The sequence below is a fragment of the Furipterus horrens genome, unplaced genomic scaffold (genome assembly GCF_987537825.1).
Source record: "Furipterus horrens unplaced genomic scaffold, mFurHor1.1.pri manual_scaffold_8, whole genome shotgun sequence".
Lineage (NCBI taxonomy): Eukaryota > Metazoa > Chordata > Mammalia > Chiroptera > Furipteridae > Furipterus > Furipterus horrens.
This window is the reverse complement of record NW_028327178.1, coordinates 48,571,928-48,584,309: the sequence shown is the minus strand read 5'-3', so window position 1 is coordinate 48,584,309 and position 12,382 is coordinate 48,571,928. Positions and strand designations below refer to the sequence as shown.

Genomic DNA, 12,382 nt, shown 5'->3' with positions numbered 1-12,382 from the left:
GGGTTCTAATTTTCTATGTAACTTTTGTCAGTTCAACTTAGATATAGTTTGTGTTTTGAAATTAGAAAAACGGCTTGGCTTCTAAAATAATGAGGCTGGACTGTGTAGACATATTCAGCAGATAGAACTTCAGGTCACAGTCTTGACCCAGTGCGCATGTGCCACAATGATGCACAGATGTCCAGCAAGGCAGTCCCTGCTTCCTGCTGGCATATGGTGAAACGAATCCATATAGCAATGGCAAGAGAGATCCATTCATTTGTATAATTTCCCCACATGTGGAGTTTTCCTTTCATCCCAAAGTGTGTACATTAAGAAAATGTAAAAGCTGCCTTTTTATTTAAATGTTGTTGTTGTTTTTCTCTCAGGCCTGCAATTGCAGTGAGGAAGGGTCAGCCAGTTATCAATGTGATGTGCTCACTGGCCATTGCCAGTGTAAGCCTGTATTTGGTGGCCCGAGCTGCGACCAGTGCTCCCTGGGTTTCCGAGATTTTCCAGACTGTGTAGCCTGTGACTGTGACCTGAGAGGGACACTGCTGGACACCTGTGATGAGGAACAGGGTCTTTGCAACTGTGCACAGGAAACTGGTACCTGCTCTTGCAAGGTAGAGTACTTGGTGCTCCACTTTCTACCTCTCTCCCACTTATCATTATGACTTTTGGGCTTTTAACTATTTAATTGAGCAACTAGGTTTTAGACACTTCTCACAACATGTTCACACTCCTTTCTAGGTCTGAGTTTAAGTCTGTGCATGCCCTTCTAAAACTATGGATAATTCTTTAAACGGAATTTTTACTGGTTATTACAGTGTCAGACAGTGGCACTGACTGAGAAACAATGAGTTTTCTATTATTTGTTCCATCTGGTTGAGTAGCCAATATGTCTTGGATATACAGGTAAAATAGATAACCCAGGGCTAAAGAAGATCTGTGATTTTAGAGCTATTAAGTAATTATTTTGTATGTGCTGGCCAGACTAAAGGAAATTTGTGTTTCTTATTTTCCCAGGAGTTAAGATTTCAACATCATGTTTAATTCCACGTATTTTCATTAGTTTTCCCATTGTGGTTTGTTATAAAGAAGTCATTGTCCACCTTCTCTGGTCCTTTCCTGTGTCTGGTGAGATGAAGCCAGACAGTAGTGGGTTGTTAGTGACTGAGGATGAGGAAGGGAAAATTCATATACGTACTATGCCTGGAGTAATGGACGCATTAGTGAATATTTTTGGCTCCCCACATTCATGATAGCAGTTCTCATTACAGATGGTTTGAAAAGGAGAGGCCTGGTCCATGGTTCACCCTGACTGATCATCAGTCACTGGGAATCTCCAAGAGGATTCTGGCGCCCCCTCCAGGAGATTCTCATCAGAGAATTTGTATTTTCCTATAGCTTTCAAGATGATTCTGATCATCAGCCAAGTTTGGGAATCACCAATTGAGTTTTTGAGAGAACTAATCCTCAGAGAGGTTAAGGAACGTGCCTAAGGAACAGCTAGTTCAGAAGTGTTTTTGATCCAAAATTATTTTTATGGTTTGGATTATTTCATTTCTGTTTCTTCAGGAATTGTGTCTTTTTTTCAGATAAAAACGAGTCTTATTTTTTCTCCTTTAGGAAAATGTCCTTGGCCTTCAATGCAGGGAGTGTCAAGCTGGCACCTATGCCCTCCACTCTGACAACCCTCTGGGGTGCACCCCGTGCTTCTGCTTTGGGCTCTCTCAAGTCTGCTCAGAGGTGGAGGGTTATGTGAGAATGCCAGTAAGTTAGGCATGCAGTTAGCATGTTCTGTTTTTAACCCCTGTCTCCTTGGGAGTCGGATGGGGGTAAGGAGAAACAGTCATGTACTTACATTAAGTTTTGCTTTTATGGCATCAGAAATACTGAGAAAATAATTTGGGTTCATTCTGAATCAGAACTCTGTTTCTGCTGTCCAAAGAAATATATGGAGCTGGATCTAAAAGCATTCAGTGTTGCCCTTTAGCAACCTATCAGAAGCATTAATTGGAGAGAAGATAAAATGCAACATCTCAACAGTTTCCTCCATATAACTGAATATTGTTCCAGTATAGCAACAATTTGACCCTAAATGCGGTAGCTTAAAACATGTTTAGTTCATTTTAATCCAGATGTTTAAGTTTTAAGGAAACATTATTATTATTACTGTTTTAATATTGAAACTATCTTGTCTGTGAATTAGTGGTAGAAATCTGACAAATCAAAGGTATGAAGTTAGTTCATGTTCTAAAGTGTGTTTTTCCTCCCTTCTTTGACTAACCAGATAACACTGGGCTTAGATCAGCCTCTTCTGCGTGTGGTTTCTCAGAGTAACCTCAGGGGCACAACCCGAGGGGTGTATTACCAGGCCCCTGATGTCCTCCTGGATGCCATGACTGTCAGGCAGCACATCCATGCGGAGCCGTTTTACTGGCGGCTGCCGGGGCAGTTCCAGGGAGACCAGGTGAGGCCCATACCCAGACTAGAGCCATATACATTCTCGGGGAAACAGGTATCATTTGAATCATAATACACTGTGCTGGCCTATCATTAACTGAAGAGGTTATTAATTTCCCCTTCTGAGTGAGGATGGAGAAGTTTAACACTTATAAAAATCCTCCTAAATGTATGGATTAATTTTGAAGTCTTTTCAAATTCAAGTCATATTCTTTTTCTCATTTTTAAAGAAGTCATGCAGCAAATATTTATTGTTTTTACTGATTTAAGCTCAATACAAGCCTGGGTGCTATACCTATGAGGTCTATCTCAAGAAATCATCACCCAGTTTTGGGGAAAGAACCTTGAAGACATCACTCACATTTTTGTTTAGGTAAACATCAAAACTGTGTGTGAATTCACCCTAATCTTTAAAATTTGCAAATATACATCCAGTGAACCTACAGACATAGATAATTTATAATTCAAAGGAGGTTGAAAATAATTGGGGCCATTAGTACACTGATTTGTTATTCTGGAGCTTACCCTTGTTAGTATCATTGAGAGGAAACTGCGAGGTGATGGAGATGTCTGTGGCTTTGATGCGAGTGATGATTTTACAAGTGTATACATTAAATATATATGGCTTTTTACAGACAAGCATACCTCAATAAAGTGGTTAAAAATTCTGCATTATAGTCCACATATTAGTGGAAAGGGGGTGAGGTAGGGCGAGGTGGGTAAAGGGGTCGAATACTATGTATTGAATAGTAAAGGGAGGAAACTAGACTTTGGCTGGCAGGCACACAACAGAGCACACAGATGTTGAATTATAATGCTGATGGCTTAAAATTATATAATGTTATTAACCAATGCTGCTTCAATACATTTGATTTTTAAAAACTTTGTAAAAATTACCTACTTAACAAAAGAAAGACTATAGCTTGAGTCGACTTAACAATCCATAAATAAGTAAAATTAGAAGGAAGCAAATTCTAGACAACATATGCCAACCATATGATTTTTTTCTTTTTAAATACAAGATTTCTTCCAAATGGCAGTAGGCTTGTAGTGAAATGTTTTTAAATGAATGCTGTGTCAAAGAAGTAAACAACAATATACTATTTGATAGCTCATGGCCTATGGTGGCAAACTGAAGTACTGTGTGGCCTTCTATTCCTCCAATGGCGTGGGTACCTTCAACCTTGAGCCTCAAGTGCTCATCAGAGGAGGCCGGACCAGAAAGCAAGTCATTTACATGGATGCGCCTGCACCAGAGAATGGAGTGAGACAAGAGCAAGCAGTAGAAATGAAAGAGGTGACCATGCACGTTTTTCCTATAAGCTCCACAAAGGTGTGAACTTTGCTATGGATGTAATGAAGTCATTTGCCTACTAGTAAGAGAGTGATCTCAGAGACCCTGGGATCAAAACTTCAATGGGTTTGTCAAGATTTCTAAAAATGACTCAAATTCCGACTCTTAAGAATGTAAGGCTTATGTTAATTTAGTGGGGATTGCATATAAATCCTTTGTCTTGGTACACAAGTCTCCACTTGTGTGGACATAATGATAGGAAGTCTTTGGACAGTGTGTATTCATTCACCGGGAGACACTGATCAACCATCCCTATGTGGCTGCCATAGATGGCATGTGTCTGTAGGTAAACAAGACCGGCACTGCTGCTGCCCCTGGGAGGCGACAGGAGATCTTCCTCAGTTAAATTTAGTGGCATGCATAGTACTGGGCTCATTTCTGGAGAAATATATAAAATAATCACTTTCTTTGTAAGTTCATATGCTTCTGAGAATTCATACTCTGAATTTCACTGAATTTGTTTCTCATCCACAGAATTATTGGAAATATTTTAATTCTGTTTCTGAAAAACCTGTCACACGCTCAGATTTTATGTCTGTTCTTAGCAACATTGAGTACATCCTCATCAAAGCATCTTATGGACAAGGGTTACAGCAAAGCAGGTACTTGGAAACTTCTAGAATTTAAAAAATATTTTTCTTAAGTGAAAGCAGACTGAAGGGATTTGATTCACTTCACCCCCATTACCTCCTATCTTTATTAATACATGTATTTCCATCCTTCACCAAAACTCTGTTAAATTTTAATGGTAATACGAAATATATGAAAAATGACATAGATTATCCATCTCCCATACTAATGTGCATATAAACTACAAATACAAAATGGTAATATTTTTGGTGAGGATAAAATGTTTAAAAAACATTTTAAGTTGTGCTATTTTCTGCTCTTAAACTGCGATGATCATTTCTTTATAAATAACCTATCAAGAATGCTGTCACCTACTCATTTAGTACTTAACCCATAAAGGAAGCCACCAAAGTGGTACTTCAAGAGGTCTTTCAGGTATACTTTCTGTAACACTATTTTTAATTTCTAAGATGTTGACTGAGAGTCTTCACTGCATAATGACAGTATTAACGTGCTTTCACAGATTTCTTTTATAATCCTGAGTGGCAGCAAAGCTTGGGTTTAATATATGTGCAAATATTATTATGTAACATGCTGTTTCTAGAAAGTGTCTTGCTAAATATTAGTGTTTTTTCTCATACATCTTAACATACTGGTTTCACAGAATCTCAAACATTTCCATGGAGGTTGGCAGAAAGGCTGATGAGCAACCCACAGGCATGGAGGTGGCCTCCCTGTTGGAGAAGTGCATTTGTCCTCCAGGCACAGCTGGGCTCTCGTGTCAGGTAGGGAGACTGTGATTAAAATTCATTTTCTGGTTTTGAGTTTAAATATGCTTGTTATAGTAGCTCTAAGTGATGAACAAGAACTTATGCATATCATATTATTTTTTGCTTAAAATTTTTAATGTAAAATATGCATAAACTTAAACTTTATTATCTTAACCATTTTAAGCATCCAGCTCTGTAGTGTTAAGTACATTCACATTGTTGTATAGCCAATCTTTAGAATTATTCTTATGGTGAAACTAAAACTCTGTACTCATTAAACACTAACTTCCCATTCCCCCTCTTGCCAGTCCCTGGTGACCACCACTGTTTTCTGTATCTATTAATATAACTACTCTAGGTACCTCATACAAGTGAAACAAAACAGTATTTGCCTTTTTATGACTGGCTTATTTCACTTAGAATAAGATCTTCAAGGTTAATCCATGTTGTACTATGTGTCTAGATGTGTTGTGCTTCATTTTTAAGGATGAATAATACCCTGTGTATAGACAATATTTTGTTTATCCATTCATCCTTCAATCGACACTTAGGCTGATTCACCTTTTGACTACTGTGAATAATGCTCCTGTGAAGATGGGTGTACAAATACTTCTCCAAGACCCCGCTTTCAGTTCTCTGTGGTTTACACCCAGAAGTCAAATTCTAGATCATGTGGTAATTCTCTTTTTCAATTCTGGGGAGCTGCCATACTGCTCTCCACAGCACTGCACCATTTCACATGCTCTCCAGCAGAGTACAAGGGTTCTAGTTTCCCCACATTCTTGCTAACACTTGTTTTTTTTTTAGTTTTTATAATAGCCATCCTAATGTGTGTGAGGTGGTTTTGATTTGCATTTCCCTAGTGATTAGTGATATTGAACATCTTCTTATGTGCTTATTGACCATTTGTGTATCTTCTTTGAAAACTGTCTATTCAAGTCATTTACCCATTTTTAAATCAGGTTGTTTATTCATTTATTTTCCTTTTGCATCCCATCAGAACTGTGCACCTGGTTACTACAGAGGGAAGCTTCCAGAGGGTAGTGACAGGGGACCTCGCCTACTGCTTGCTCCTTGTGTGCCCTGCAGTTGTAACAACCACAGTGACATCTGTGACCCTGAAACAGGGACATGTCTGGTATGCTTGTTCGGGTGAGAGCTTGCTTGAAGGTTAGAGTGAGGGTAGGCAGTGAGCCTTTAAATTTCTGATTCAAAGGCATACCAGTTCCTTGGTTTAGAGAGAGCTTACATTTAACTAAATATAAGATATACTTTTTTTTTTCCAGAAAGATCTAGCTAAGTGGCCTGAGATTGCTCATGGAAATTCTTTAATAAATTTTACTTCCTTGAATTTGTGGGCATCAATGTGGGAATTGGTTACGTGTGTCTTGGTTTTACTTACTGTGCTGGTTATAGTCAAAGCAGATGAGAACTTTACATCAAAGAATTTGAAAAGTCACCTGGAAGTTTTAAAATAAGTTAATGCCAATGTTGAAATTTTATTTCTCTGTGTAAAGTATTGCTTTCTCCTTGCATTAAAAAAAATTAATCTTGTGGCTGTCTTAATATGCCTTTGCTTCTCAGCCACCTTCCTCTCAACCAGGATTGGTCTCAGGGATGTGGGGAGAACTTTAGTCATTGCAAAGAACCAAGTAACCCAGACAGAAGTCTCATGACCCTGACTGAGGATAAACTCTGGTGTTCAGGATTTTGCTTATGCTGTCATGGCCTCATCGATAATAGAATAACCTGACATTCTTTCCCTACTCTTAAAATGCCATCCTTTGTAATCACTTATGTGGAAACATTGGTAACTTGTATAAATTGTGCCAAGACTAACTTGCTTCAGATAAAATAACTCACTGAAGAAAAATGAACTGCCCACCAAGAAAGACACACCCAATGCATTAGAGGTCTTGGATGTGGCCTGGTCACGAGGAATGGGACAGAGAATCTAGTGTGACTAGAGGCCAAGTCACAGTAGATCCATCTTCCTCTTCTTTTACTCAGAAGCATCTTTCATGTGTGAAATTTAAAAGAATTTCCACAGAGAAAATTGCTAAATTGCAGCAGTGCCCAGGTGAATTTAGAAACTGAAGTACTTCATGGTTTTCCTCATTTAAAAGATGCGTGTTAACCTTTGTTGACCCTGTTATATATGTGAAATTAAAGAATTATTCCAGTCATCCTATGTAAAAATGGACTTAATGAAGATACAAATAGCTGCAACACTATTAAGAATAATTTATTCAGTCTAATGAGCTCATGCTCCAGGCAAAATTAAAGTGCTAATAGAGAAAATCTCATTTAAAGATTTAAAAAGAATTGATTTCAGGCAACTTAAAGTGAGATGTAATCAACTGGAAGGGTCCCTTGGTCAGTTATAGGGCAAAGATCACATGAACATTTAAAAGAGTTCATCAGTTCTTCTATATCCACAGCTAACTATTTTAACAAGATTAGGTAGTCTTGGGAGTACCCAAATCCACCAGAACCAAGTCCAAGATCTTCAAATGACTTGCCGATTTGTACCTAGGAAAGAACATAGTCTACTTACCCTAGCCCATGAAAGATTGCAGCAGAGACTTCTCAGCATAGACAAGGATGAATAGCTCCCAGCGAGTTCCCTGCCCAGGGGAGAATGATTGGCTAGATGTAACTTGAAGCCCCTAAGAGACCTCTCCTGGGCCTGTTAATTACGTTTTGCAGTAAAAAAGCAATGGATATACACACTGGCGAAACACTGGCCAAGGATTCTAAATCTAAATGTTCTATAATCTCACGGTGTTGAACAAAACACATTTTGCTTCTTGCTCTTCCCCCTTTTTATGGAAGATCTGTGTTCTGTTTGTCCCTACAGTGCTGATTACTGTGAACAAAACCCCCTCTAAACAGAAAATAGTGTCTGGGCTTAGAGCTTGGAATTTCAAGGTTGCAAGAGACTTTCTATTTTTGTCAGACTCCCTTCAGATCTTAAAACCAAACTACAACATCCATGCCAAGCAGTTTTTTAATGTATGTTTACACACCTCCAGCAATGAAGAGCTCACTCCCACAGCAGTTCAGCTCATCTCTGGCAGCCCTAATTATTCCTGGGACTGGTGTCTCTGTATCATCCACACATTGGTACAGTTTAATGTTTGGAGTCATTGAGACAAGCCACTAGCGCAAATTTTTTCATGAGAAGTGGCAGTACTTTAACAAGTAACTTGGAAAAACACTTGATAAAATTCCCCTTGCACATATCCAAAGGCTCTGAATATTCAGTCCTCTTGGTCAGATATCCTCAGTTTACATGTCCATGGTGGTCCCAGTGATGGTTCTGAGTCTGCCCACCATGCTGAGGTATGTGTCAGCACCTGACCGAAAGCATGCTGAGAGCCCAGCACCCATTTACTGCTCCCTCTCCTAATCTGACCAGATTCTGAAATGCTTCCATTCTTTCCACAAAGTTAGTGCCTGGGTCCTTGCTCTTTGAACTTGGGGCCTCACTTTCATCTTCAGTCTTCATCTCTTTTGTGGTGTAATACTTCCATCTGACAAAATCTCTTAAGCACTCCCTATGTACTTATAGTATAGGAAGGGGTCAAGACCTTTTGGGATCTGATTTTATCATCCAGCAAATAGGATTCTCCTCCCTCTTCATGTCACTGGGCCTCTGGTAATACCATGGAAGTTTTTCATCAGAAATGTGACCTGGAGGGGAGTGGGGAGACTGAGTGGGGAGAAAAATAACCTGGAAGTCCCTGTACCCAGCTACTCTCTTCCTGGAGATTGGACTCACCCCTTTTCCAGTTGAAAAATTTACAGGCATTCTCTGTGCACTTCCCATAGCAGCTAACTCATCCCACATGTCTGTTCATGTGAACAGGTTCCTATTTGTTTGCTACTCTTTGGGGCAGCTTGTCTTCCAGTCTAGGATCTTGTAGGCTCCCATAATCCTTTTTATGTTAGGAGGAGTTTGTAATGTTGGAGTTGGTGTTAATAATCAAAAACTAATTATATATATATATATATATATATATATATATATATATATAAAATTGAAACAATGATTTAACACATTTTCTTTTTAAGAGAAAGGTTGCAAATTTTACTTCTAAAGATATATCTGTTTTAGGGGCCAAGAGGAGCCCACTAAAATCTATTTACATAAGCTGAGATAGGAATACGATTTTACAATGATAAGTACTGGAATTATTTTTAAATTAAAAAATCTTCAAAATTATTTTTTAAACATATAAAAAGGTTTCTTTCTATAGCCTCTCTTGCTGTCCAGGATAAAGTTTGAGTCAGTTTGGGAGTTTGCTAAGTGGTTTTCTCTCAGCAGAGTCCGCTCATTTAAATGGCTCCCACAGTCTTAGAACATCTGCACACCCACCCACTCTGGGAATGATGGCCGGGGCAACAGCTAGAGAGGCACCAGTCCCATACAAAGTGGGAGAAGTGCCTGGAAAAGGGGGGAATGCTGAGCAAGCGGCATTGTTCCCTCTCTTACCCCTCCCCCACAAAAGCGCCATAACGCAGTGAAATGGTCACCCTCAACTGACAAATGCCTAAGGCTCTTCCCCTTACAATGTAACAGGAGTGACAGCTCTACCTAAGACACAGAGGCAAATCAACACAGGAGCCCGTCAAGTTGTGGAGACAGAGAAGTATGGCCCAAAAGGGGGACCAGATCAAGGTTCCAGTGGGAGAACTAAGCAATGAGGAGATAGCCAACCTAACAGACTCAGAATTCCTAACACTGGTGATAAAGATGCTCACAGGCTTGACAGGTATGCTTGAGTATGGCAAACACATAAGGGAAGAAGTGAAGACTATGCTAAATGAAACGAAGGAAAATCCACACAAAACCAATGGTGAAGGGAAGGAAACCGGGGTTCAAATCAATGATTTGGAACATAAGGAAGAAAAAAACAGTCAACCAGTACAGAATGAGGAAACAAGAATTGAAAAAAATGAGAGGCTTAGGAACCTCTGGGGCAACTTTAAATGTGCCAATATCCAAACCATAGGGGTACCAGAAGGAGAAGAAGAAGAGCAAGAAATTGAAAACTTATGTGAGAAAATAATGAAGGAAAACTCTCCAAATTTGGTTGAGGAAATAGACATACAAGTCCAGGAAGCACAGAGAGTCCCAAAGAAGCTAGACCCAAAGAGGACCACACCAAGACACATCATCCTTAAAAAGCCAAAGGTTAAAGATAAAGAGAGAATCTTAAAAGCGGCAAGAGAAAAGCAGAGAGTTACCTACAAATGGGTGCCTATAAGACTATCAGCTGATTTCTCAAAAGAAACTTTGCAGGCAAGAAGGGACTGGCAAGAAGTATTCAAGGTGATGAAAAGCAAGGACTTAAAACCAAGATTACTCTATTGAGCAAAGCTATCATTTAGAATGGAAGGGCAGATAAAGTGCTTCCCAGACAAGGTAAAGCTAAAGGAGTTCATTATCACCAAGCTATTATTATATGAAATGTCAAAAGGACTTACTTAAGAAAAAGGTCAAAATTATGAACATTAAAATGACAATAACATTTTAAAAAATGACAAAATCACAACTATCAACACTGAATCTAAAAAATAAAAACAAAATTCAACTAAGCAAACCAGAATAGAAACAGAATCATAGGTATGGGGATCATTTGGAGGGTTGTCAGGTAGGAGGGAGTAGGGGGAAAAGTGGGGAAATGGTGCAGAGATTAAGAAGCTTAATTGTTTAGTACAAAATAGACAGGGGAAAGTTTAAAATAATATAGGAAAGGTGAAGCTAAAGAACTTACATGCATGACCCATGGACATTAACTAAGGGGGGTGGGATTGCTGGAGGGAAGAGGGCTGCTGGGCAGAGGGGAGCAAAAGAAAGAAAAAATTGGGACTACTGTAACAACATAATAAAATATGCTTAAATAAATAAATAAACAAATAGATGTGAAACATTGTAGTGCTTAACTATTACCAGATAGGGATGATTTCTAACAATTTCTCATTGTTTCCCTCTTCTTCTGAAATGTGGTGACCAGAATTGCAGCCATAATACCTCTGGTGACCACTGTGATGTGTGCGCCCCTGGGTACTACGGGAAGGTGACTGGCTCAACCACTGACTGCTCTGCATGCACCTGTCCTCACAGCCGCCCTGCTAGGTGAGCCTGTGCAGGTGCACTGGCACACATGCACCACCAAAGTTTGGGATGATTCAGTTTTCAGCCCCCTTTTCCAGGGTCTCTATGTGATCTATTTTAATTAATATTCTCCATGTATTAAGTAAAGGTAATTTTAAGAAAAAGTGTTCAATTCTTACAAATACTTGAAGAGAATCTTTTCAAAAGGAAAGTATCTGTGTTGGTATCAGGATGTTAGAATGGAACCAATTAAAGAAAGGACTTTCAGTTGTTTTGTTTTTTCTTAAAGATTAATTTTAGCCTAACCTGGCTGGTTTGGCTCAGTGGATTGAGCGTCGGCCTGCGAGCTAAGTGTCGCTGGTTCGATCTTCCAGTCAGGGCACATCAGATAAGGAAAACTCTGACTCCAAAAAACCTCCACTGCCTTGCAGCATACCTCTTCAGGGGAAAGGCTAAGGGAGTAAACCCCGACAGAAAATCCGGAGTCGGAGTCCCTAAGGCGGTTTGACGTTGTAGTCAACACCGGCAACTCCTGCGGCGCACCTGAAGCCAAGCTGTATTGACTCCGTCTTTCCCTTGGACCCTTCAGCTGCGAAGAGAGGGGGGGTCTGCTGCATGGGCAACAGCAGACCCTCCATATCACACTGCCCAGGCTCTGTAGCTTCAGCTTCACTGGAGAGGACACTCCAGCGTCATCGCAAGATGTCGATTCAACACGGGAGGAGACAGATACCATGTCACTCCCGAGTCGGACTGCACAGCCATTCTCGGCGGTGCAGATAGACTCTTAAGAAGCTACACCATCTTCTCTCGAGACGGACGGCTGCCGACGACGACGGAATTTTAGCCTCCAACCTAGGTATCCAGTGTGACTAGAGGTGAATTGTTATTAATTTTATGAGTAACGATATAAAGAATTCAGTTCCTTTTTACTGTAAGGGAACAGGGTTATAATATATATTTGTTGATAACTGATAAAGTGTGGAAATGCTACATAGTGATGTTGTTGGGGCCAGGTTATACCTTCTACTCATGATGCTTGTGTAGAATTATCTGAACACCAAAAAGAACCAGAGATTTTAAGTGGAAGTTGGAATGTCTGTGGGTCTTCTCTGG

General features: G+C 39.7%; 1 protein-coding gene across 1 annotated transcript in view; it reads left to right on the top strand.

The window, feature by feature from the left end:
* The window catches only part of LAMA1 (laminin subunit alpha 1), a 158,576-nt gene that overhangs the window by 73,539 nt on the left and 72,655 nt on the right, over positions 1 to 12,382 (top strand). Inside the window, exons 23-30 of the mRNA XM_090285005.1 lie at positions 369 to 605; positions 1,612 to 1,755; positions 2,276 to 2,455; positions 3,560 to 3,745; positions 4,277 to 4,404; positions 5,037 to 5,157; positions 6,143 to 6,280; positions 11,166 to 11,287. Coding sequence (XP_090141131.1) covers positions 369 to 605; positions 1,612 to 1,755; positions 2,276 to 2,455; positions 3,560 to 3,745; positions 4,277 to 4,404; positions 5,037 to 5,157; positions 6,143 to 6,280; positions 11,166 to 11,287 — 1,256 coding nt within the window. The remainder of the gene's footprint in view (positions 1 to 368; positions 606 to 1,611; positions 1,756 to 2,275; positions 2,456 to 3,559; positions 3,746 to 4,276; positions 4,405 to 5,036; positions 5,158 to 6,142; positions 6,281 to 11,165; positions 11,288 to 12,382) is intronic.